Source organism: Carex rostrata, chromosome 6 (assembly GCF_964058835.1).
Source record: "Carex rostrata chromosome 6, lpCarRost1.2, whole genome shotgun sequence".
In the NCBI taxonomy this organism is placed as follows: Eukaryota; Viridiplantae; Streptophyta; class Magnoliopsida; order Poales; family Cyperaceae; genus Carex; species Carex rostrata.
Window position 1 is genome coordinate 338,171 of NC_135923.1, and position 26,600 is coordinate 364,770.

Here is a 26,600-nt window from a genome sequence, read left to right on the forward strand (position 1 = left end):
TTTTGGAAAAAGAAAATTGATAATAGCACTCCTATATATATCCTACACCAAGATTAATTGTGCACACAAATTCTCTTTCGGATACAACCGGTTCATATGCTATTTTTCTCTGTGAAATGAGAAAGGTGTTTATATATAGTTATAACATCTATAGGATTAATTAGGACCAATCTCGTCTCATCCTACTCTGCATTTATTTAATCACATACAAAATTTTATATAATTAGAGATTTAAACTAAGTACAAAGTATAAGGATAAAGGATCCCAACTGAATCAAAATTTTAGGCTAACAGGAGATGAGTTGAATGAAGTAAGAGGCCAACGAAAATGAATCAGATAATTCATGGCTTGAATCGAAAAAAAGAAAAGAAATACATTTGATGGCAAAATTAAAAAAATTGCAACATTGGGTCAATGTAGGACAACCCTTTTTAATTAATTAGTTTGTGGTAATTATTTGGATAGCGTGTTTCAATAATATAATATTAAATGTAACCAGTAGTCCAGTACTAGTAACTAGTCCAAGCAATAATTAGTGAACTTGTAATTAGCCAAACAGAAATCGCAACCTAGCCTAGCTAAGTAGTAGCTATCACCCTTTCACCCCGCCTTTGTGGCTTAACAAACTTTTGTGTTTGATCCTATCCTAAGTCCTAAGTCCTAAGTCCTAACCCTACCAATAAAAAGTAAAAAGAAAAGAAAAGAAAAGAAAAGAAAAGAAAAGAAAAGAAAAGAAAAAAGAAAGAAAAAGATGGGAGCCATTGAGAAGCTGAAAGGCCACATCTTCTTCTGACTGCACTGGTTGGTGTACATAATGAGGGGAGGGGTTAACGCTTAAGACTTAACAATAACAAAAGGATGGAAGTGTCAAGTGTCAAGTGTCAAGTGTCAAGTGTCAAGTGTCAAGTGACGTGATGGAAAAAAGTATACATTCTATGCCCAACACCAACACGTCTTAAAATAACTTTACAAATAAAAGAAAAAAAAAAGCAAACACAAAACACATCATTGTGACTTGGCTGATTGGCCCCCCAGGCCCCAGCCCCTAATATGCCCTTTTAATTAATTTGTTGCACATCCACTCTTCTTCTCCAATCTCCAGTCAGATTTTGACTTGTCATTTATGAATAAAGGACATCTCCATTTAAGGGAAGCTGGAGACGATGTAACTTAACTCAAGGGCGACTGGCGAGTGGCGAGGCCGTTAAAGGTAGTTTGAGAGTGGAGACAAATAACCTTTATAATTCGCTGGGCTCTCTATGGGCCGTTTCTATCTGGGCCACGTGGGCCCCGCTTCAAATTAAATCATTAAATCATTAAATCATTAAATGCAGTGCAGTGCAGCTAGCTTAAAAGTTAAAAATGAAATTAAATGCAGCAACCCCAGACTGTGAGACTGTGAGACTGTGAGACTGTGAGACTGTGGTCTGTGGCTCATGGAGTCATGGGTCATGGGGTCATGGGGTCATGGGCTCATGGCTGTTACAAGTTACAACGTACAGTTCACCGGCCATTCTTAATTTTTCAACCCATATCTTTTGACTATATATATATAACTGCTCAGTCTTCTTGTTATTTGGTCAAAGTGTTGAGACAAAATTAAATTTTAATTAGTATTTTAGCTGGCATATGTGGTTCATATTGTTATGTTATGCAGTACGGTACGATTTAATTATATTCAATTTGAATTGTCTAATTAATTTCAAACAAAAATGGTGGAATTAATGCACGCACACAGTTATTAAGAAAACAAGAGGCTACCTACCTAGCTATATAGCTAAACTTATATACATACATACATACATACATACATACATACATATATAGTACTGTTGATTAATTTTGTGGATTTGGAAAATCATATAAATTTATTTATATAATATTTGACAAGCCTAGTGAATAGTGATGTGCATCAAGTAGTAGGTAGATTAGAAAAGAAAGAAAGAAAGAAAGAAAGTCAATGATATATATATATATAGGATAGGAGTTCGTTGTTTATTAAAACTTGTAAACAACCAAATCCAAATCAAGCATACTTTAACATGCATGTGATTAGAAAAAGACAAATATATTTATGTGTTTCAATTAAAGAGCACTTAATTTTTTGACTAATTAATTAACATGCTCGATCGTAGTCTAAACTTTGACACGATGGATGTTACTGAATATCTTTGTGCATGGTTATAGTGTTAAACACTTGTTGGTTAACTAATTAACCCCAATGAAAAATGATAGTTATTTATACTAGAAACTACTTGAAGCTTGGACCGTAATTAAGCCTTCCAATCCGGTTCTTTTGTGTAACTGGTACGTAGTTTATTCTGTAGCCAATTGATTGCACATTATTAAAATAAGAGAAACATATATATATATAAGACTATTAATTAAATAATAGATGTGTCAGAGGTTGTGACCTGTTTTAGCCTACACTAACCATATCATTTTGATTCTAGCTAGCTTGTTATTTATTTGTTAGTACTATCTATCAATTATCATACTAATTAATTAGTATATATTAGCATTGATTGTATCATCATCATCGGCATGATATCACCATATATACTCCAAATTTAGCTAGGTAACAGTACTTGGAATTAATGTGAGATAATCACAATCTTAAAACGTGAAGCTGCATAATAATAATAATAATAATAATAATAATAATAATAATAAACAAATAAAACTGATTCCCATCTATATATATATATATATATATATATATATATAGAGTTAGGCTGGGGTGCTATGGATAGCATAGTGGCCTCTATGCTACGGCTCAATATTGGAGTTTTCAAAATCCAAACGGTCGATCCGAACCATTCATCTTATTCTCCATATTAATATCTGCTTGGAGACAAAATTTTATAATTTTCTGAATTTTTTTACTATTTATTAAGCCACTTTGAAAATAGCTAATCCAACGGTTTTACTGTTTTGTGCAGCCACCGTTGGATCAACAATTTTGTAAAATACTTAATAAATAGTAAAAAAATTCAGAAATGATTCATAAAAAATGAATGCACCCTAGTCCCTAGACTACTAAAAAGGGGGAAAAAGTAGAGGGAAAACAAAGAGAGCAGAAATGTAGAGTTAATTGGGGGTCAAGTAACATCAAGTAGAGTTAAATTTAATGGATCGATTTGGGGGGCACTTAAAATATATAGTGTTGTTTCTCTCTGGTAGTGACTAGTGAGAGGTAAATAATAATAAAAAAAAAAGTTTGTTTTTGGTCCACACTCCACAACAATATATAGGTTACATCTACATCTACATCTACATGAGATAACCCACTATTTTTTAATTTTAAATAAAAGATTAGCAAATTGAGCGAGATTTAATTTGATCAATCCGTATCCTCTGCATTAACTCAAAAGGGAATCTTTTGAGTTAATGAATCTTGACCATCTGATATGTTTGAAGATTTGTGTTGGCTAAATCTGCACTAATATTAAAAGACCTCCTATATCATAAGCAGAAGACGGATTGACTCCGTTTAAAATCAGACGGTGAAAATTTATTAACTCAAAAGATTCCTTTTTGAGTTAATGCAGATCAGGATACGCATTCGATTTTGATCGGTTGTGTGTGAAAAGTGAAAAGTGATATTGACAGTCAGTCAAGATCAATTGAAATATGTGCGTTTGTTTGTTTGTTTGTTTGTTAATACTTAATACTTAATATTATTAATTTAGTTGTGTTGTCTGGTGACTGGTGTAGTGGTGTGTATGCAAAACGTGCCAAGTGTTGGCGTAATTAAGTTAATTGTAGCTTCTGTGTTTGGTCGGTGTCTAGGCCATGTCTCTCATGGACTTACAATTAAGCTTTAAATGAAATGAAATGAAATGAAATATCATATCAGGTGACTAATTCTTAAATGCTGTTTAATATATATGTTCTGTACTTGACTTGAAGCATGTGTTTTTTTTTTTACCCTGGCCTTCTTTTCTTTTTCGGTTTAATTTGGAGGGGGCGGTGTCTATGTAACACACATATCATATTTATAAAAATTAATTAGTTTTCATATATATCTTACCCTGCATTAAGTGACTTGAACTTTAAAATTTATGATTTTATGCATGCATTAATTATCAAAAGATACTTGAATTGTGCAAAAATTAATTATTAATTGTTACACCATCTCCATGTCGATCGAATAACTTACCTATAATTTACTTCATTTATTTATTTTCAATCTCAATTTTAATTGATTTGAAAATGATAAGATTATCAACATAATCATTTTCAAGTTAATTATCTTTCCTCATAATAAAAAAAAAATACAAAATTTGTTACAAGGGACGATTCCTGGTAATAATATATATTAAGTTCTTCATTTTGTAGAATTCTGCAACTTCTTAATGCATGTATTTCAATTTTATCTTATTTTCATATGCGACTGAGGGGACATGAATTAAAGCTAGCTGCCTTCGAGTCAAATTCCAAATAAAATAAAATAAGAGAAGAGGATCGAGAATTTAATTTGTTTATGTCTGCGCAGAAATGTTAATTAGTACGTACCACGAATTCAGTGATTTGTCTTGAGTTATATATTTATGGCCAATTTTTTTTCCTCAACTTGCTTTTACATTATCAAATATATATATATACATATATATAATAGCCGATCGAAATAATAAAAAAGTTTCCTATGTGTGGTTAAAATTTGCATCTTGAAAATATTAACCAAAAAACAAAAAGAAAAAGGCAAAAACGAGAATCACGCAGGCACACACACACACATATATATATGCACTTTCAGATTTTCAAAATTAAGAACCCTTTCCTTATTATGATGTTACAAAATGTAATGAATCTTATTTACATAAAGCGTTACAATTAACTTTTAATTAATATAATGAGAACTGCAGATCGACTACAGTGCCAATTAGGCATTGTTATCATGTTATGTGTGTAAAAGATCATCCTAATTAAGTTTGAAATTTAAAGATTAAATAAAATGATTTAAAGATTTTTTAAACTCTTATCTTATGTTAAAACTTAAAAGAGTAAATAAAATAAATAATATAAAATAACCTAGCACTGTCACAATTTTTTTTTTTTAAATATATATATATATATATATATATATATATAGAGGTTGGCTAAGATCAAAGTGGTAGTTCCTGAGCTTTGGTGCTACCAATTCGTTTTTCAATTTTTAAAGTTCAAAACGTTGATCCGAACCGTTCAAGTTGTTCTCCATATTAAATTGTGCTTGGAGACCAAATTTTACATTTTTCTGAATTTTTTTACTATTTATTAAGTCACTTTGAAAATCGCTGATCCAACGGTGACTTAACAAAACAATAAAATCAGAAGCTACCGTTGGATCGGCTGTTTTCAAAGTGGCTTAATAAATAGTAAAAAAATTCAGAAAAATGTAAAATTTGGTCTCCAAGCACAATTTAATATGGAGAACAACTTGAACGGTTCGGATCGACATTTTGAACTTTGAAAATTAAAAAATGAATTGGTAGCACCAAAGCTCAGGAACTACCACTTTGATCTTAGCCAACCTCTATATATATATATATATATAGAGATGGGCTATGGTGCATTGCAATGCATGGAGGGATTTGTGCATTGGACAATAAATCTAAAATTCAAAATCCAAATGACCGATCCAAACCGTTCATCTTGTTCTCCATATTAATATGTGCTTGGAGACAAAATTTTACATTTTTCTGAATTTGTTTACTATTTATTAAGTATTTTACAAAATTGTTGATCCAACGGTGGTTGCTGATTTTACTGTTTTGTTAAGCCACCGTTGGATCAACAATTTTGTAAAATACTTAATAAATAGTAAAAAAATTCATAAAAATGTAAAATTTGGTCTCCAAGCACATATTAATATGGAGAACAAGATGAACGGTTTGGATCGGTCATTTGGATTTTGAATTTTAGATTTATGGTCCAATGCACAAACCCCTCCATGCATTGCAATGCACCATAGCCCATCTCTCTCTATATATATATATATATATATATATATATATATATATATATATATATATATATATATATATATAACCGCTTTAAAGCTAGCTAGATAGGGAAATTAAGTGATCTGGAGGGACATAGGAGCATGGGTTGAATAAGTTCGATTTGGCATGTGCATATGTATGTATGTATGTAAACTTCTTGTCATGATGTCGATATATAGTATGATTTAGAGAATATTTTTAGGAACAGTAGTTCTATCTATATATATATATTAGGATTTTTCTTTTTCTAAAAAAAGTATGCGTAAAGTTTATTAAAGTGGAGGCTAGCTAGGGTGGAAAAGAATCAATGTGCTATAAAAGAAGTAAGCAAAGATCGATCTTGCATACAAAATTTTCCAATTCAATTCTAAAAAAAGTTGCATGCATAATTAAGTAGTAAGAAAACTAGGAAACAAAACTATTTAATTATAGAGGAGGGTTCAAATGCCTTCATTTTTGGTACCTCCATCATGCCTCCATTTTTTAAAACGCTAATAACTCAAAATTTAAAACTTAAAAGTCAAAATAAAACCGTTGGATATGATCTACATCATTTTATTTATGCACTTGTAAAATATTATGACATTTCAATTTTGTTTTGGTTGTCATCAAGAGCTTGTAAGAACGCACTAATGTGGATAATTTCTAGACGTTGATTTTTCAGCTAATTGATTCACATAAAAAGAATACCAAAATGTAATAAAAAAATTTGAGCACATAGATATAATAGTATAGATCACATTTAACGATTTTATTTTAAAATTTATGATTTAAATTTTGAGTTATTAATGTTTTAAAAAATGAAGGCATGGTGGAGGCACAAAAAATAGAGGCATTTGAACCCTCTCTTAATTATATATATATATATATATATATATATATATATATATATATATATATATATTAATCCAGAAACGCATGCAGCAGCCCACAGGACCAAAATTTTCAGGGGGCGTTTGGTACACTAGCTACAGTTACTAATACTACTAGCCTGCCACTTTCAACCATTTTACACAAAAAAAAAAAAGACACCAAAATATCAATTACTTTGACTCAAAGGGGAAAAATAAAAAACGGTAACTACAATGAAATTAAATTGAATGAAGCCTCGATCGGTACGTCCAAGTCCAACTTTTATTACCAACAAATTGAACCCTGGGGTTCTTATATGGCTTCCATGAAGTGAGAATTCGTGTACTGCCTTCCGTGAGACCTAACACAAAATAGTTTAGGCAAATAATTTTACTTATATTTGTATATATGTCACACATGATCAGTGTAGTAATATTCGGTCTATTCGGTCGAATAGTTCGGTTGTAATCCGAATATAAAATCTATATTCGGTTTAAATATGCGGTTTAGAGCATATTACCTGTTTACCATATATTAACAATGATAAAAATACCGGTTTAGAGTATATTAACAGTGATTTATACCACATAGTATTGATTTAGACTATATTAATGATTTCGAGTATATTAACAGTGATAAAAATACTGGTTAGAGTATATTAACAGTGGTTTATATATATATGAGTTAGGTTGGGGTGCTATGGATAGCATAGTGGCCTCTATGCTACGGCTCAATATTCGAGTTTTCAAAATCCAAACAGTCGATCCGAACCGTTCATCTTATTCTCCATATTAATATCTGTTTAGAGACCAAATTTTATAATTTTCTGAATTTTTTTACTATTTATTAAGCCACTTTGAAAATCGCTAATCCAACGGTTTTACTGTTTTGTGCAGCCACCGTTGGATCAACAATTTTGTAAAATACTTAATAAATAGTAAAAAAATTCAGAAAAATATAAAATTTGGTCTCCAAGCAGATATTAATATGGAGAATAAGATGAACGGTTCGGATCGACCGTTTGGATTTTGAAAACTCGAATATTGAGCCGTAGCATAGAGGCCACTATGCTATCCATAGCACCCCAGCCTAACTCTATATATATATATAGAGAGAGAGAGAGAGATGGGCTATGGTGCATTGCAATGCATAGGCCATGGTGTGCATTGGACCATAAATCACCGATTCAAAGTCCAAATGACCGATCCAAACCGTTCATCTTGTTCTCCATATTAATATGTGCTTGGAGACTAAATTTTATATTTTTTGGAATTTTTTTACTATTTATTAAGCCACTTTGAAAATCACTGATCCAACGGTGGCTTCTGATTTTACTGTTCCAAACAGTCACCGTTGGAACTACATAGATTTAACGGTGGCTTCTGATTTTACTATTTATTAAGCCCTTGTAGCTGGCAGATTTATAAATTTTCTCTAAATGATGAGAAGCTTAATTTTTCAAAAAATAAGACATTGATAACTACATAGATTTAATGGTACATAAGAAACTTTTCACATAGAAATCGACAATTAATTAATAAACTATTAGTTCACATATGATACAGTCATCGATCGGTTTATAATTTTATATTCATTCATACGCGCGGCGCGAGTATACATACAATACAATAGGGCTAGGCTACTATGACATTGGTGTTATTTGAAATTAAATAACACTAACTTTTAAACTCTTAGATCTGCCTTGAGATTCGTACAAAATAAAGTGCTTGAACAGTAAAAGCGGATATTACGAATCTCAAGGCAGATCTAAGGATTTAAAAGTTGGTGTTATTTAATTTCAAATAACACCAATGTCATAGTAGCCTAACTCTACAATATATACAACTAGGAAGTTATTGGAGCCGTATTGGATGTTGTACCCGTTACCAAAATCCGAACCAAAACATAAAAAGTGAGTTTGAAGGAGCCGGTTTCATGTTGGTTTCGGTGCCCACCTTTGTGTCGTCTATATATATAAGCCTCAGCACAACTCACTTGCACTTACACCTACACCATTCTCTTCTCTTCTCTTAATTTCTCCATTAATTAATTAAAGCAAGTCGTAGCCAGCTATACGTACGTAGCTACACTACACTTGCCTGAGCTGAGCCTGACAAATTAAACCCTTTGCAAAGAAACCATGACAAAGAATGCAGTGGTGCCAATTGAGATACCAGCTGTACCCGTCTCTCAACACTACTCGTACCCACCGCCACGTGGCCGTGGCGGCAACACAAACTATCCAAATTACAAGAAGCTCTTGAACCAGATTGAGCTTAATGGAGCTAACAAGCTCAATTCATGGCTGGATTGCATGAGAGCTTCTTCTCCAACCCAAACTAGACAAAATTCCATCCTCACTTTCACTTCTTCTCCTGTCATGCCTGATCTTATAGATGAAACTGACAAATGGATCGTGAGTTAATTAATTGAGAAACCTCAAACAATTAAGTTGTTGATCGATGATCTAGCTATTTGCTTGATTTTTAAGGATCCAAATATGTATATATTTATATATTATTCTCTAGGAGGAGCATCCATCAGCTCTGTGCAAATTTGAGGACATCATGGCAATATCAAAGGGAAAGAAAATAGTGATGTTTTTGGATTATGATGGCACTTTATCTCCTATTGTTGACGATCCTGATCGGGCGTACATGTCTGAATCGGTTCGTAATTAAATTAATTCCTTCCTTCAAATATTTCTACAAAGTTAATTTATTTGTTGCATATATATTTATTTAATTAATTGTTGCCCTGTTTTTTCTTCACTTCAACCATATTTTGGTTATGGAACAGCTAGCACATGCGAGATTAATTAATTAATTGATTGTAGGAGGTTTTTTTTTTTTTTTTTTTTTTAATATATATAAATTTATAGATGAGAGAGGCTGTGAAAGATGTGGCGATGCATTTTCCAACAGCTATTGTGAGTGGGAGGTGCACTGACAAGGTACATTAATTTACTACTACACAATATTTTATGTACCAAGATACCTTAATTTCTGATTTTCAATTAGGAAATGTTTTTCTATACCTTAATTTTCTTTCTTTTCATGGGTATATGTCCATATATCAGAAACACCCTCATAAAACCATGGTGTACATGATCAGGTAACGCTAGCTCTGTGAAGCATATATGTGTTCCCGTACGTGCTTCTATATATATATTACTTGCCATGATTAATTAAATTGGTTCTATATATATATATATATATGCATATATATGGCAGGTGCTTAGTTTTGTACGGTTGAAAGAGTTATACTATGCTGGGAGTCATGGCATGGACATTGTGGGTCCCACTATAGGCCCAAAGAATATGAAATCTAAGGTCCATAATTGCCTTTTTTTTTTTTAAATTTATTTTTATGTTTTTTACAAATATATGTCTCCCAGTTTTGAACGCACGTAGCTAGTATACTCATTTAGAATTAATAATCTCATGATATCATTTTTTTTTCCTTTTTTTTTTTTTTATTATAGACGAAGGAGGTTCTTTGTCAGCCGGCCAGTGATTTCCTTCCAATAATAGAAGAGGTGAACATTTTATTTATTTTCTTCTCTCTCTCTCTCTCTCTCTTTATATATGTCTATAGCTTTAATTTTATATATCCTCATAATTAATTTGTCATATATATATATATATATATATATATATATATATATATATATATATCAAAGTGATTTGCTGATCTACGTACGTACATCGATCTAATAATTTGTTTTTTTACTTTTTCGATCGATCTCTTGTAGATATCTAAAACCTTAACAGAGAAAACAAAAATGATTCCAGGGGCCAAAGTGGAGAACAATAAGTTTTGTGTTTCAGTGCACTATCGCTGTGTGGATGAGAAGGTAAACAATGTTTATTCCACAACGGCTACTTAATTGTTATTAGGAAAAGATTCCTCCTTTATGATTTCCTCTCTCAAGAGAATATATGCATGCGTGCATCAATATTAATTAACTTTTCGGAAAATATTTGCAACCAGAAATGGGGTACACTAGCAGAACAAGTTAAATCAGTGCTGAATCAGTACCCGAAACTCCGGCTTACCCAAGGAAGAAAGGTTCTACTTCTATATATATATTTATACCATATATACTTTAATTAGTACCAATTAATGACAAAGAAATATTGTTTACTAACTTGTTCTCATATTTAAATTAGGTTTTAGAGATCCGACCTACTATTAAGTGGAACAAGGGGAATGCACTTGAGTTCTTGTTAGAAACCCTTGGTACGAGTCAATAATATATTAATTATTCTAGATGTTCAATTTTTTTTTTTTTTTTTGGCTATATATATGTTAATTATTTTACTACCAAACGATATTCACAAAATTACTGTTTGTTCTTGCAGGATATGCTGATTCTAATGAAGTTTTTCCTGTGTATATCGGAGATGACCGTACTGACGAGGATGCTTTCAAAGTATGCTAGCTATTCAAACAACATATTAATTCTCTATTAATTAATTTACTGTAAATTACTTTCTCAGGCAAATTTTAAATCTGGATTGATACACAATTTTCAGGTTTTATGTGAGAGACAGCAAGGCATTGGTATTCTTGTCTCAAAGGTTCCAAAGGAAACAAATGCTTGCTTTTCTCTCAGAGAGCCTACTGAGGTAAAACAACATTTAATTACTTACTTCTTTCCAGCACCTTCTCCAGTTGGCATATTAATTAATTAATTAAATTTTTCTGTGCTCATTTGTATGCATAACCTCCTTTTATAACTAAATTTTGTAGGTGAAGGAACTTTTGCAAAAGTTAGCACAGTGGAAACCCCTAGCAACTAATGAGCATTAGAATTGGGACAGATGAAGATTAAGTTCTTGTTTGATAAAAGAAGATCTAATTTTCATAACCCATAGAGTTATTAACCATCTTAGTAGTTGTTTCCAGCTCTGTGTAATTTTGTATCTTAAATTAATCAAATTAAAGGCCTAAACAGGAAAGATCTTGTATTTTCTTTCTTGTAATTAGGATTTGTGACTATCATTTTGCTTGATGGAAAAGAATTAATGCAATTTTCCTTTTTTCTACCTCCAACTAAACTTCCTATTGACAAACTTTACATTTTCTATGTATATCCAACTTTCTATTGACTAATTGTAAATGTGTGCTTGTTATAGCAATCTTGTTAGAGGGGAGAGGGGGGTTACTACCAAGCTTAAGACAAGATCACCATTCATTTATGGAAGACTTGTGTTCAGTGAACTGTACAAATTAATTAAGAGCATACAGGGAAATACGCGCGGATATCGATGTTAATTATTAATTAAGCACATAATGTGTTAGTTAAAATACTTAAAGTGCTTTGGTTTTTTTTTTTTTAAAAAAGCTATCACAACATTTTTCTAAAATGACAACATTAATTCCAAGTGTACAAAAGAAAAATAGTGTTGCTAATAGCTGCAATGGTAAAAAGGAATTTCTGATTTGGTTCACATGGACCTTGAACTTCGATGTGCTTATTGCACTTTGAAGAATAGATGTTATTCTTTACCATGAAACTAAAACAATACCAAAATATACTAAGCCTAATTGATCAATAAATAAAAATTTGAAAACGAGATTCAAGCAAGTATAATATATTAGTAGGGATATTGAACTAAATCTTAAGATAGATTATGACCTAATTGAACCCAGCACAGTAATTCAGTCGCTGAATTTAGACTTTGATTTTCTATGAGAAAAAAAATTGTACAACCACACAGACATATATTGGAAGGTATACTGGATAAGAGACTTATGTTAATTATATATATACTCAAGAAAATGTATTAATACCAAAACAGTTCCATGCACGAGATACTGCCTACCTAGAGGTAGAGGAGTTCAGATCCAGTGAAGTAACTCAAAGATTGGGTTTTAAATTGGGACCGTCCGTTTCGAATCCGAGATAATCTATCTGAAGTGGAGAGCACACATCTCGAGAGATGAATTCGAATCGCAAAGCAATCTCGAGCGACGGATTCAAATCGGACAGTCCTGATCCAAAACCCAAAAATTGGGTTACTTAATTAGGAGATTTGGACCCGAGGCGGAGGCATATTAAGGAAATGGAGGTCAATTGATCCTCATTTATTTTCAAAAAAATTATATTTGTACACGATTTTCTATATAATTTAGAATAAAATACTATGGATACTGTAAATTGATCCTCATTCACGGCACAAAAAATTTACGTGATTGACCCCTATTTACATTTGACCTCCATAGTTTGAAAGTTTGGCTCCACCCCTGTGCCTACCAGTCACAGTCACAATGTGTGTTTCGATCAAATTGGCTTTTTCTAACTTGATTTTTCTTTTTCTTCTGTTCAATCCCTACATACACTAGTAATGCTAACTTTATGGTTTTACCGCTTAATTGTGTCCATCAATGTGGTCAAATTGATGCTCAATAATAATATACAGATATCATTTTCCATCAATGGTTGATGCCCTTTACCAGATACTTTACCCGGAAAAGCATTGAAGTAACCCATGCTTCTGGACCAGAGACATATGCATGTTCAAACCCCACAAAAAGAAGGCAACAATAGGAAAAATAATAAAAATAAAAAAAAGGAAAATTATTTAGTTCCAATCTACTTCGTCTGAAGTGAACGTTGCCCATTGCTCAGAAACTCAAAAATGCACAGCCCCACAAACCAACTCAATACCTTCCTATACTATGTGTAAAGCACAAAGCCGGGGAAAAAAAGAACTAAAGAAATAAAGAAAACCATTGTTGATTGAAAGAGGAGTCGGATTCCACTTAATTATAAGTAGTTTGGCCTCTATATATGTATCTTTCATGCATGCTTATTTTTATTTTATTTTTTTATTTTTTGAGAAAAAAAAAAAAGATGGTAGCCTCTTACACCCTACGCGTATGACAATCTTATTAAATCAAGCAAAGTATGGTATATATCTACTCCAAACCATATTATAACAGCTAAAAACAGAGAAACCTGCTAAAGGTAAGTAGAACAAAAAAAAAAAAAAAAACTCGATTAGTACTTCATATTGCTACAAAATTAAAGAGAGAGAAGATATCGAGTGCATGAGAAGCGCCGTTTGTGCGCCCTCAACTTTTGATTTAAATTAATTTGGATGAAGTGGACCACTTGTTATTTACAATATGGCTTTAACCATGCTTGATACAAGTTAATCAATAATGTCTAACAGAGAGAAGGATTGAGATAAATTGTGCATATGCCCTCTCAGATACTCGACAATTCAAAGAGATGAACCGCAAAAAAAAACTTAGATCACAATCGGAAAGAGCAGTGGTACCAGGATGACAAGGCTTAATTAGCAAGTATTTTGTTTTTTTTTCTTTCATTTTTTTCGGATAAACAGAACCATATCAAATTAGAGATAAAATGCCCGTGCAAAGCTATCATAATGAAGATGAAATCTATATATTAGCATGATGTATTTCTCATCTTGCGTACTCAAATTTAAATTAGAGATAAATTTGTTCCATTAAAGCTGGGCACATGCATGATTGTAGTTAGAAAAAGTTAATTAGGGTGGTCCATGCCTAGAGAGAGACTCTAAGCCTATAATCGAGGAGCTTTCATTAAACTTTTTTTATTTAAGAATAAGAATAAGAAAGAAAACAAGCACAAACATTGTTTTTGATAATTTCTTCCAGAAAAAAAAGATGAAAATAAGCTGAAGATAATGTTAACAATCATTGATATCTCAATTGAATAAGATGAACATGTTATAAAACTGTGTAACTGTCTCAAATCAGGATTCATGGCTAAGCAAGAATAGATTCAATGAATGAGAGGCATCAGGGATGCACATGATTGGAGAATAACTGTGGTCCGGCAAGTAATCGCTGGCATCTGTGGAAAAGGATAGTTTCTTTTACACGCATATATTAGTAGTGGATCCATGTGCAAATGATAAATTATATTTGTATCTTCTGAGCTTAATTTTGTAATGGAGATCCATGTCGGAATGGTAATTGGTTCTTGCTTGTTCCAATCAATGATCTCAACTTGAACTCTATATGCAACTATATATAGTAGACAGTTTAAAATTATGAATATAAAGAGGTTGTTTAATTATGACTATGAATGTTAAGACTCATCCTTTCAGGGTTACAAAACACATTATTCCAGGAGTCGGACACGCTACAAATTGTGCTATTATATTGCACCATGGATTGAGCATTCCACAATAAATCAGTCACCCACCAAGCAACTAACAGTCCGTACAAAACACTATTAATTCCTAGCTACTGTGTTCTGTTTTCTTCTCTTTTTGCTTCTTCACTTTTTTTGAGAAAATATTGGCAAGCCCAAATAATGCTTCTCTATAGCATATATAGCATATAAATTTACTCGATGGAAGTAAACAATTGATGAAGTACAGATTAAGTTCACTGCTTCAACATAATTACTAACTCTTTATGGCAGCAATGTGAACTTCTGTTTCATCCGATCAGGGGAATTTATATATGCTGGTGTATATATAATTGAAAGAATACATGTGGTATTAAACTATTAATATTAGTAATTATTTGAACCTGATGCACAGTGTTAACATAGTTTCAATACTAGTCCAGTTGTGGAGTGACATTTTAGTTCTTAATATTTATACCTCAATGTACGTTCTCTCTCTGTTTTACTATTGATGGGAAATGAAATCTTAGTACCCAAATATGTGATAGAAGAAAGACAAATTGTCAGAAGAAAAGATGAGGTCACTGATGAGCTAGGGACTAGGAGGTTAAAATGAATTGCCTTGATATCACAGGAAACCTGTAGTGACATATTGAAAATAACATATTACAGTGTTTTCTTATTCTTTCCTCTCTTTTTTTGCACCAAAGAACTTCACATGGGGAATCTATGCTGCAGTTGCTTTTATATATAAATATATTTAGAATGTGAAATGTGAGATTCATAAAACAAAATAAACAAACAAGTAGAGTACCTTTAAAGAGTTATTCAAAGATCCTAACTGCAGATTATTAGTGATGCAAATATAAGACAAAAGAAAAGTTATATTTATTCCATTCCATACATTTAAAATATAAAAATAAATAAATCTAAAGCAAGATGCTAGCAATTAGTATCTTTGTAGCATCAGAGAAAGGAGAAGTATCCAAGAACATTGCTTGCTTTTGATTGTCATTATACCTTAGTTGATGCTGTCATCATTGTGTATAGAGAATTTGCGTCTATCTTCTCCTCAAATAATATAATGAAACTAATTATATTTTCTATATCATCAGACACCAAAAGGATTAGCACTAACCATACTGATACAAGAAAAAATCTACCAAATCTTTCTTTCCCCTTTTTCTTATTATATTTTTTTTTGTAACCAAATCTTGTTAAAAAGAAAAGACTTAAATCTGTTGCGAGAATAGCACAGAGCTTTTTAGGATTATGTTTTTAAAAGTTGATCAGAAGGTATAAATATGGTTTTATTTGAACATTTCGTATTGAATACCTCTCTTAATTAGATATTACATGTACATCCATCTGGAGAGATTTGGGTTTAGATTGAATGTTCTGGATTAGGCTTGCAACTCCCAAAAAATTAAATGCAAAATAAATAGCTGCCTAAAAAAAGGATGAAGAAGATAAAAATTATTGATGACGTAAAATAAAATAAAAAAAGTACCAGGTGAAAAGGATGACAGTGAAATAATTGAAAAAAAGGAAAAAAAAATAAAAATAGAAATAACAGATAAACTAAGAAGGTCCAGAGTAGCGCCACCAATACGGCTGTACCATACATTCCGTACCACTTTTCACATCTGAGCCTTTTACTGGTTTTTTTTTTTTTAACATTCTGAGCTATAACAAAAAAAGGGTCGTGAAAAAAGAATAAGCAAAGAGCATCGTTTTACTGGTTTTTTGTCTGATAGCTAGAAAAAAAAATGCTCTCTACATAACCACTTGAAAATCATCCTAGTGAGTTATCCACTTGGCCATTTTCAAAAGTAAAGTTTAACTGTTGAATAAGAATCAACAAAAAATCATCTCTATTTAATTAGAATAATTATAACAAACCCCTCACTCCCATCCCCCCATTTTTCCCGCACTCTCTCTCTTCCTTAACTGCCATATATCCCCCCACTAATTTCCCTAAAAGTTTCCTTTTATCCCCCACTAATTATAAGAAACCCCCCACTCACATCCCCGCATTAATTATGCATTCCTCTAATAACAATTCCCGCGTTAATTATTGCTTTAAAAACAATCTGCGCATTAATTATACTGTTATCTAATAACAATCATTGTTAATAAATGCTTATCTGTTAATTGATGTTCAAAAAAATATTTATCATTATTTATGAGAAGTATTTATCCATGTAACATACAGTATTTATCATTATGTCTGAAAGTATTTATCATTGATATTTTACTGTAAGTTGCAATTATGTCTGAGAAGTATTTATCTATGCAATACAAAGTATTTATCCATGTAACATAAAATATTTATCATTATGCATGAGAGTATTTATCATTGATGTTTTACTGAAAGTTGCATGCCTGAGAAATATTTATCCATGTAACATAAAATATTTATCCATATAATGTAAAATATTTACCCATATAACATAAAGTATTTATCATTATGTCTCAGAGTATTTATCATTGGGTTTAGGGTTTATTTAATGGTCTCCAGTTGTGCGGGGACGATTAAAAAAAAAAAAAAATTGTGCAGGAACAATTAATGGATTGATTTATTCTTTCATAAATAGAGATCATTGCATAGGGTTTAATACCTGATAAATTCAAGTTAAATACTTTGATGCTTCAAGTTAAATACTAACAGTTTTTTAAACGCTCATTAATGATTGAGCGGTCCCCCCATGTTTAATGGTTCCTAGTTGTGCGGGGACGATTAAAAAAAAAAAGAAATTTTGTGCGGGGACAATTAATGGATTGATTTATTCTTTCATAAATAGAGATCATTGCATATGGTTTAATACCTGACAAATTCAAGGTAAATACTTTAATGCTTCAAGTTAAATACCCGCAATCTTTTAAACGCTCATTAATGATTGAGCGGTTCCCCATGTTTTTTTTGGCAGTATCTGCGGGGATAAATGCGGGGATAAACCTGCGGGGATTGTTATCACTGTCCATTTAATTATCATTTCCTGGTAGCATCATTAACCATGCAAAATAGGATTTATGGATAATGAAAATAGCTCAGAAGTTATTAAGAGATTCACTGAAGCTTGCATCTTTCCAAAGATCCTTGTCAGGTTGGATACAGTACAAGATCCAATTGAAATCTTTACCAAATTTTTAGATTTTTTTTTCCTTTTCTTACAATTCAATTCTTTCCTTTTTTTTTTCTTTCCAAAAAGGCAAGAAGACCAATATCTTTTGATGTCTGCCTTTGAAAATAGTCCTTTTGCACCAATTTGTGCCAAACTACAACTCTCATTCATACAAATTTGCATTAACAACTTGAACAAAATAAAGATTGGCATTTTGGTCCTTTTAATGATAACAATTGTCGAACCTCAGTGTGTTTAATGTGAGAACTCACATGCACTTGGTGACAGTGAATCTTAGATAGTGGACTGGGTACTGAATCATACCGACCAGTACATATTGAACAACACCAAACTCATACCTGCCTCAGCTGCCTCATTGAGTGCTAGTCGACCTGTTTGTACTGACCTAGTGATCTGTACTAGTTAGTATCTCTCTCAAAATTATTTCAAGTTGTCAGACACCAGTCGGTCAAGCAGATTTCATGTTGGTACATGTCATGGTTCGTACCAGCACAATTCACAAAACAATATGTTTGATACTGGATTTCTGTACTTCATATTGGGCAGAGGTCTGATGGGTCTTGGTACAGATTCTATAGCCAAAGTGACAATATGTTTGATCTTTCAAATTAGGAAATAACCTGAAGACTGAAGTTAACCCGATTGGAAAAGCTAAGAAGGTTCTAACCTCACTAATTCACAATTAAATGTACTGAACCAGTTAACCAACCTGATCATAATTCAAGAAGTCTCAAATCAAATACTAAACCAGAGAAATTGTTAGACTGGCAAAATTTACTCGATTTCAGGTTTTGTGAATACTTTTGTTTGACCGCATATCTGAAGAGCATTGATGTTTCCAATGTTGACTGGGAAAAAAGCTGGTAGAAATCTAAATGAGGTATTTTGGATATACTTAGGACAGCTGCTTTCAGATACTCTGTAGATATTTCCATATCAAAATACTCTGTAGATATCATATATCTAAGCTAACATCTACAGAGTATGTACTCATTTTGATCCTTGCCCTGTTAAGGCTTAGGAAGCTCTAAAAAGCTCTCTACAGCTTGAATTTTGGACCGTTAGATTATGCCAAGTTTCACACAGGATCTTATCTCTTCATTTTGTAAAAAAAATGGTTGCGTGCAACAAATTCATTTAGCAGCGATTTTGGTTAGAATTAGAGTGTCGCGTGAAACAATGAGAAAATTTGTACAACCCTTGTTTAAATTAGATTTTGCTATATTTTTTAACTTTCTCGTCTTGTGGTATTTAATGACTAAAAAATTAATGAGAAAGTGATTGTCTGATACTGATGCAACTACTTTTAGTCATTTTTGGTTTCTGAGCAGCCCTCAAGCAAAGACAAGTAGAAAATCAGAGAATATTATAATAAATTTGATGCTGTAAAAATCAAGGACATTTGTAAATTTGATATTTATCAAAATATCATTTACATGACCAAGCAAGTGTTTTCATGCTTTGGCCTACAAAATGTAAAACATTCCAAAATTATATAAAAAAAATGCATGGAGGAGAAAAATCATCTCCATTTTTTTTTTTTTCCAAATCCTCAGCCTATATTAGTACTAGATCTTTAGCTATTTATGGCGGTAATTAATGGATCGGACTAATTCAACTCTTCTGCTCATCAAATGAGATGTTCTTCCATTGCACTAAATTTTGTAAGAAGTCCTTGACCTGTAAAATGGTATCGCAGAATTAGTATACGATACTTGTATTTGAGATGATATATAACAGTGAAAACAATTAGTATACGATACTTGTATTTGAGATGATATATAACAGTGAAAAAAGTTTACTTCCTAATAATTACCTCAATTGGTCCATTAAGAGAATAGTTGGCTATTGTTTCCTTTGGAATTTTTGAAACTAAAATTCCAATTCCTTGTCCCCGTTTGCGTAAAACCTACAAAATTAAATACAACGTACAGAACCAGTTAGTTTAAGATGAAAATTAATAGATGTGATCAAAGTATAATTTTTTATATGTGTTCTTGACGACCTGTAATAGTTTGAATCCTGATTTGGCTTTTTCTTTGCAACTGAACTGATGACTGATGTGACATTTTTCAAATATTTGAAGGTAACTGAATGTTAGTTGATTACAGTTGAGGCAAATTAATTAAGTCTTTCTAAAGACAAAATTGTACAGCTTCTTAGGTCTATAGAGTAGAGACATTTATATATATATATATAATTGCACAGTAAACATGATTAAGACAAATAGCTAGTGCCTATATATATATGCAGTTTAGGTGTTGAAAATTAATTATACTGCATCATATCATATCATTGTTTAAGAATTTGACATACTTTGAAGGCATCCTCATCGGTGCGATCATCCCCAATATATATTGGAAATATATTACTAGAGCTTGTGTAACCTACAGATTGAATAAATAAAGAAAATAATTAGAGAAGAAATTCCCAAGGACAGATTCAAAATTTGGAAGAAAAAATAATAAAATAATGTAAAGATTCTTAATTACCTAGGGTCTCTAACAAAAATTCAAGTGCCTTCCCTTTGTCCCACTTAATAGTCGGTCGAATTTCCAGTACCTAATTTTAGGCAACAAAATATAAATTACTATCTATTAAAGCTAGATGAACATTAATTAATTCTGTAAGATCGATCCAGAGAAATTAACAAGTATTTGTGTCAAATTTAAATCAAACCAACCTTTCTCCCTTGAGTGAGTCGTAGTTTCGGGTAATCTTTAAGTACAGATCCGACTTGTTCTGCTAATGCGCACCAATTCTGATATAATTAATATATATAATACAAGTTAATTATAACAGTAATATTAGTTTCCACAAATATAATTGAGAAAGTTTAACTATATATATATATTGAGCTCAACGAAAACGGTACCTTTTCTTCTACGCAACGGTAGTGAACTGAAACACAGAATTTATTATTCTCCACTTTGGCTCCCGGAATTGTCTTCATTTGCTCCTCCAAGGTTTTAGAAATCTAAATAAGAAATTAATTTAAAATAATATAGAGAGAGAAAAGAAGAACACATGTTTGCTCAGAAATTATGAGGAGAAGAAAAATCACCTCTTCTATCATAGGAAGGAATTCACTCGCCGGTTGACACAGAATATCCTTTGTCTGGTGAAATAAAAATATGAGATACATTATTTTGCAATAACCAAACGATTATTAATTAGTACATTGAAATAATAATAATAATAATAATAATAATAATATAAAACAGATCAATAAATGCTAACCTTAGATTTGATATGTTCGGAACCTTTGGTGGGACCCACAATGTCCATTCCATGGCTACCAGCATAGTACAATTCTTGAAGCCCAACAAAGCTAAACACCTGTCAATGTTATATATTAATATATGTCCCCACACCAAATCAACAATAATTACCATTTTTGACCCAACCAAAAAAATTTAAAATTAAAAAAAAAAAAAATTGTAGGTGATATATATTATTTGATTTGATTTGATTTGGCTTTGACTTTGAAAAACATAAACAGCAATAGTAAATGCATGCACCAGGTCTTTACAATTAATTAATTCTCTATCTTCTTTCTTCTATTTGATTTGACTTTGAAGTTTGAATGAAGAAAACAAAACAATTAATAATATATATTTTTGTAATGGAAGAACATATATTATATATTAGAGCAATTAATGTACCTTTTCAGTGCATCTCCCAGTTACAATAGCAGTTGGAAAATACTTGGCCACGTCTCGAACAGCATCTCTCATCTGAAAAGTAGAAAAAAAAATCCCAAATCAAAACTCAAGAGGGATAATTAATCAAGTAGAAGGCAACTAAAATTGTATATTGAATGAATGAATGAATGAATACTGACCGTTTCTGACATGTATGCGGTATCAGGATCTTGAACAATAGGAGATAAAGTGCCATCATAATCCAAAAACATCACTATTTTTTTCCCCTTTGACATCTCCATTATTTCCTCAAATTTCATCAGCGCTGACGGGTGCTCCTCCTATATATATATATATATAGACATATACTAATTTAATGTTAATTTCTTTATTACATATCTATCTATCTAGATATCATATCTAACATATATAAACTAATTAAATGATATATATATATATATATATATATATATAGAGAGAGAGAGAGAGAGAGAGAGAGAGAGAGAATATATAATATACGCACCATCCAATCATGAAATTCGTCTTCCAGAGGCGCAACAAGGGAAGAAGAAGTAGAGGAAGTGAGAATGGAGTTTGCTGCTCTGATCTGTGTTGGAGAAGAGGCTTTCATACAATCCAGCCATGAATTGATCCAGTTTCCTCCACTAAGATCAACATGGTTCAACTTCAACAGCTTCTTGTAGGACGAGTAGCTCGCTTTGCTGCCACGTGGCACTGGTATGTCCTTTGGTAGTACCACATTGCGAGTCATCATATATATATATATATATATATATTATATATGCTCAAATTGTGTTTTCAAATTAAAGGAGAATTAAGGAAGCTTATATATAGCTTGCTAGGATGAAAGAGAATTAATTCAGGCAAGTAGACTTAATCCCTGAATTAATTGCTCGTTACTCTGTTTCCTTTCTTTCTTTCTTTCGAACGATCGAGAAGAAAAACAAAAGAATAAGGCAGAGAGGCAGAGAGGCAGAGAGAGAAAGGAGGTTATTTTGTGGTGTGACCATTCATTTGTTAGGGGGGGAGGGTTTTATAGGCAACGAGGGATACAGCAGGGACTGGAGCCACTGCTTCCCCTGCAATCTCTCCAATTTCACAACTCTGCAATGAAAATGTTCATGTACAACCAACCTACTATTTTACTGCAATTTACATATCAAATTAATGAAGACAGATTTGAGGGTTTTATAATGAAATGAAAAAAAAAGAATGAACACAGAAAATTGCACGGCGTGCGATTGCAGAGAAAATGCAGGGGCCAAGGAGGAAGGGAAAGGGACCCAGAAAACAGAGGCGGGAAGTGGTCCCCATCTGACGAAACAGACACGTAGGATGGGGCCGAACATGCGGGGCTCGCCTAACCTACCAAGTCGGATTCGCCAACGCTGAATTGGATACAGCTAAGCTTGGCAAGTCACGTGTTGCTGGATTCTAGGGCCCACAAGCGACGTGGACACGTGTTGGCATTCTGTCTTTTTTTTTTACTTTTTCCGCGGTTCAGTCGACGGGTTTGGTTTTCTTTCGCCTTTGGTAAAATTAATTAATTAATTAATTAATAGCAAGAAATTAGCAGTGACGATATGAAATGAAAGTGAAGTTTGAACCAATACCATACCGGGAGGCAGGATATCGGAGAGAAATTGCTGAGAAATTAGAAGACGGTTTCAGAGGACTAGGACTGGACCTGTCTTTGTCTGTCTTTGTCAGTTGTCACTTTGCTTTGCACCAACTTACTTTTTCTATTCTCTTTTCATTAATAAGTGTTAACTACCAGCTTAGCCTTATTTTCATCTGTTCAACTAATTTAACAGCCTTCTTTTTCAAAACTGCCCCTGATTAATAATACCCCTGCCCCTGATTAATAATACCCCTGCCCCTGATTTTGCCTCTGCTGTGGGCTGCTTTTCTTTGCTTTATTTTCATCCCAGTCCCAGTCCCAGTCCCAGTCCCAGTCCCACCTTTTGTTTTGCCTCCCCTGATTAATATATAATACCCCTGATTAATTTGTGAGGTTAATTTCAAATTTACCAAATATTATAAAATCTAATTTTAGTATGATCTATCAATCTGTGCTTGAAGATAATCTCATGCAAGTAAAAATTATTAATATTGGAAATCCCCTGTTGTGAACTTAGATTCCTGTGTACCTTAATTTAATTTAATTAATGCAAGGGTAAATGTGTAGCAAAGCTCAGTGAACTTCCATGCACTTTACCCACTAATCACTATGTATCTTACATGTGAAGTAATTACTAAAAAAAATATATATATGATATTATATATTTGACCATAAAATGAATGTTTTATTATTATTAGAAATTGAAAGTTGATTTGACTTTGATGTTGACTTTGACTAGTTGACTATTAGTCTAGTGTAACGAGTAACGACTACGCATGTGCAATGATGCAATGAATGTGCAGATACGAATACAAATATGAATAGTAAATGGATATTAAAATTTAAAACTAAGTTAAGTGTAATTTGCCATTTCAAAGCAGACTATATAGAAATGAAGGCACTAAAACTTTGGAGAGAAGGCCAGTTAATTAAGTTAATATGAAGGGAGAGAGGAACAGAGTCAGTAAACAACCAAGGGTATTTAAGGCATTGAATAGTGACAGCAACAACGACCTTCTAATGCATTGAATGGTCAATGGTAACAACAATATTAAACATATACAATAATCTAAACCAACATATATATGTTATATAAGATGTCCGGTCCAGGTATCCTCTAAAGCCGACGAAGATAGAGAGCAGTGGTCACATCTTGATGGTAGTTGTAAGACCTTGATATTCACTCGACCAAACTAGGTATTGTGAACCTTAAGGCGAAATCAAGTAGTATCCGAAAGGTGAACCTTTTCTCGTGTTGAAAGATCGAGGTTATTTTTAGTAAATCAACAAGTGACTTAGATCAATTAAGCCAACAAACAAAAATTGAGGTTTAAGAACCTTAAGAGGGAAGAAATTGAGTTTTGTACCAAGTAATTAAGCCAACAAACGACAATTGAGGATTATTGACTAGTTAATTAAAAGCTTATACGTTTGCAGACGAACAATGACAATAAGTTTCATAAATTCTATATTATAGTTTTATTTGTGCTTAGATATACATCCAATATATATATATATATATATATATATAGGCTGTGGCTAAATTGCTGCTGGCAGCAGTTCTACCCAGGTGCTGCCGGGGCTATTTTTAGTCATGTGATGTCCAAACAATAAATCCAAACCGTTAGATGTTTAATCTATATTATAATCTACTTGGAGACCAAATTTTACATTTTTTGGAATTCTTTTACTATTTATTAAGCTGGTTTGAAAACCGCTGATTTCAATGCTGCAGAAAATTACTAAAATCAGCGGTTTTCAAACCAGCTTAATAAATAGTAAAAAAATTCTAAAAAATGTAAAATTTGGTCTCCAAGTAGATTATAATATAGATTAAACATCTAACGGTTTGGATTTGTTTTTTGGACATCACACGGCTAAAAATAGCCCCGGCAGCACTTGGGCATAACTGCTGCCAGCAGCAATTTAGACAGACCCTATATATATATATATATATATATATATATATATCTTCATTTTACTTATTTTGAAATTAATTAATTGTTCTATTATTTAATAATATCTATTTTTCCTACTTACTAATGTAATTTTTTCAATTAGTACGCCATGTTCATATGTGAAATTAAGTTGTTATCATAAATTAAATTTAGTAATTTTATATTGAAATGCTTCATTTTCTTTCAAATAATATTTATTAGTATTTGAAAATGCTTAATTCTCAAATTTATTTTTGCATTAAATAAATTTGTACTTACACATGTAGAGTGTGTATATGTTGTTAAGAAGAAATAAAGTAGTGTCATGTTATAATAATAAAATTAAGTTAAATTAAGTTTATTTGATAAGTTCGATGAGTTACATAAATATTTTTTAATAAATTATGAATATATACACATAATTTTAGTGAAAACGATTAATCGTCTGCATAATTTTAATTAATCAATCGCATAGCGATTAATCATTTAGCGGTACCTCATCCGTCCGATGACTGCATACTGTTATTTACAACACTGATGTTGCGAATCTAATAACTGTTTTCTGAAAATAATATGAGATATTTGATTCTCTTTTTTAAACTAAAAGAACTACTTGAAAAAATTTCATCTAAAGTACATCGAATTTCAATATCTGAATCAAATTTTAAAAATTGAAAATCAAATGTCAGCTACATGAAATGTAGCATCGCTTTCAAATTTCGTTGAGGTCGTAATCAATTCATTAAGAAAGCAACCTTTTTTGTCCGTCACAATTTTGATTCGGATTGGTAAGCCATAAAATATTGTAATCTGCGTGAAACCTGTAAAAAAAAGTATTAAAAATGTAAATCTTATTTATTTATTTTTAAACGAATTTGTTATTGACGATACTTAATTGACATGTTAAGAATCGTTGCTTTTCTAACAATTGTTACAAAAATTCTCTAAAACTGACATCTCTAATGATGTCACTAATCAATGGAATTTTGAGACGTGATTTTTCATCTTTTTCTTAAAAAAATTGATAGAAAAAATGCCATGCATCCTTGGTCTTGTAACAATTGTTAAAAATATATACATCATTATATATTTTTGCAACAATTTGTTATTATGCAGATATTAGGTGGAGCCTACATATAAAATGTCTTCTTCTAGGAAACAAATGAGGTCGTTAACCGCTCATTTCCACATCATGTATTTGGATAATATTTTTTTTGAAATGCCGACATTTTTTTTTTTTTTCCCATTTCAGAT

The 26,600-nt window shown here is 31.9% G+C and overlaps 2 protein-coding genes across 2 annotated transcripts; one reads left to right on the forward strand and one right to left on the reverse strand.

Moving 5' to 3' along the window:
• Positions 1-8,965: 8,965 nt before the first annotated feature.
• LOC144555570 (putative trehalose-phosphate phosphatase 6) lies at positions 8,966-11,892 on the forward strand. The gene is made up of 11 exons (XM_078303957.1): positions 8,966-9,256; positions 9,369-9,509; positions 9,722-9,793; positions 10,074-10,172; positions 10,325-10,378; positions 10,595-10,696; positions 10,834-10,911; positions 11,013-11,082; positions 11,205-11,275; positions 11,379-11,471; positions 11,596-11,892. The coding sequence occupies exons 1-11, from the start codon at positions 8,981-8,983 to the stop codon at positions 11,653-11,655; spliced, it is 1,116 nt and encodes a 371-aa protein (XP_078160083.1). The 5' UTR covers positions 8,966-8,980; the 3' UTR covers positions 11,656-11,892.
• Positions 11,893-19,499: 7,607 nt separating this feature from the next.
• Positions 19,500-22,542, reverse strand: LOC144555201 (putative trehalose-phosphate phosphatase 6). The gene is made up of 11 exons (XM_078303442.1): positions 22,291-22,542; positions 21,968-22,108; positions 21,789-21,860; positions 21,364-21,462; positions 21,188-21,241; positions 20,999-21,100; positions 20,807-20,884; positions 20,616-20,685; positions 20,440-20,510; positions 19,940-20,032; positions 19,500-19,803 (listed from the first exon to the last, which is right to left on the reverse strand). Exons 1-11 carry the CDS (start codon positions 22,540-22,542, stop codon positions 19,738-19,740), a joined length of 1,098 nt encoding a protein of 365 aa, XP_078159568.1. The 3' UTR covers positions 19,500-19,737.
• Positions 22,543-26,600: the final 4,058 nt, after the last annotated feature.

Coding starts and splice junctions, on each gene's coding strand:
- LOC144555570 (XM_078303957.1), top strand. CDS start 8,981: ATGACAAAGAATGCAGTGGTGCCAATTGAGATACCAGCTGTACCCGTC. Junction 10,173..10,324: donor CAAAGAATATGAAATCTAAG/GTCCATAATTGC, acceptor TTTTTATTATAG/ACGAAGGAGGTTCTTTGTCA. Junction 11,083..11,204: donor GTTCTTGTTAGAAACCCTTG/GTACGAGTCAAT, acceptor TTGTTCTTGCAG/GATATGCTGATTCTAATGAA.
- LOC144555201 (XM_078303442.1), bottom strand. CDS start 22,542: ATGATGACTCGCAATGTGGTACTACCAAAGGACATACCAGTGCCACGT. Junction 21,861..21,967: donor CCGCATACATGTCAGAAACG/GTCAGTATTCAT, acceptor TCTACTTTTCAG/ATGAGAGATGCTGTTCGAGA. Junction 21,101..21,187: donor TCCTTCCTATGATAGAAGAG/GTGATTTTTCTT, acceptor TTTCTTATTTAG/ATTTCTAAAACCTTGGAGGA.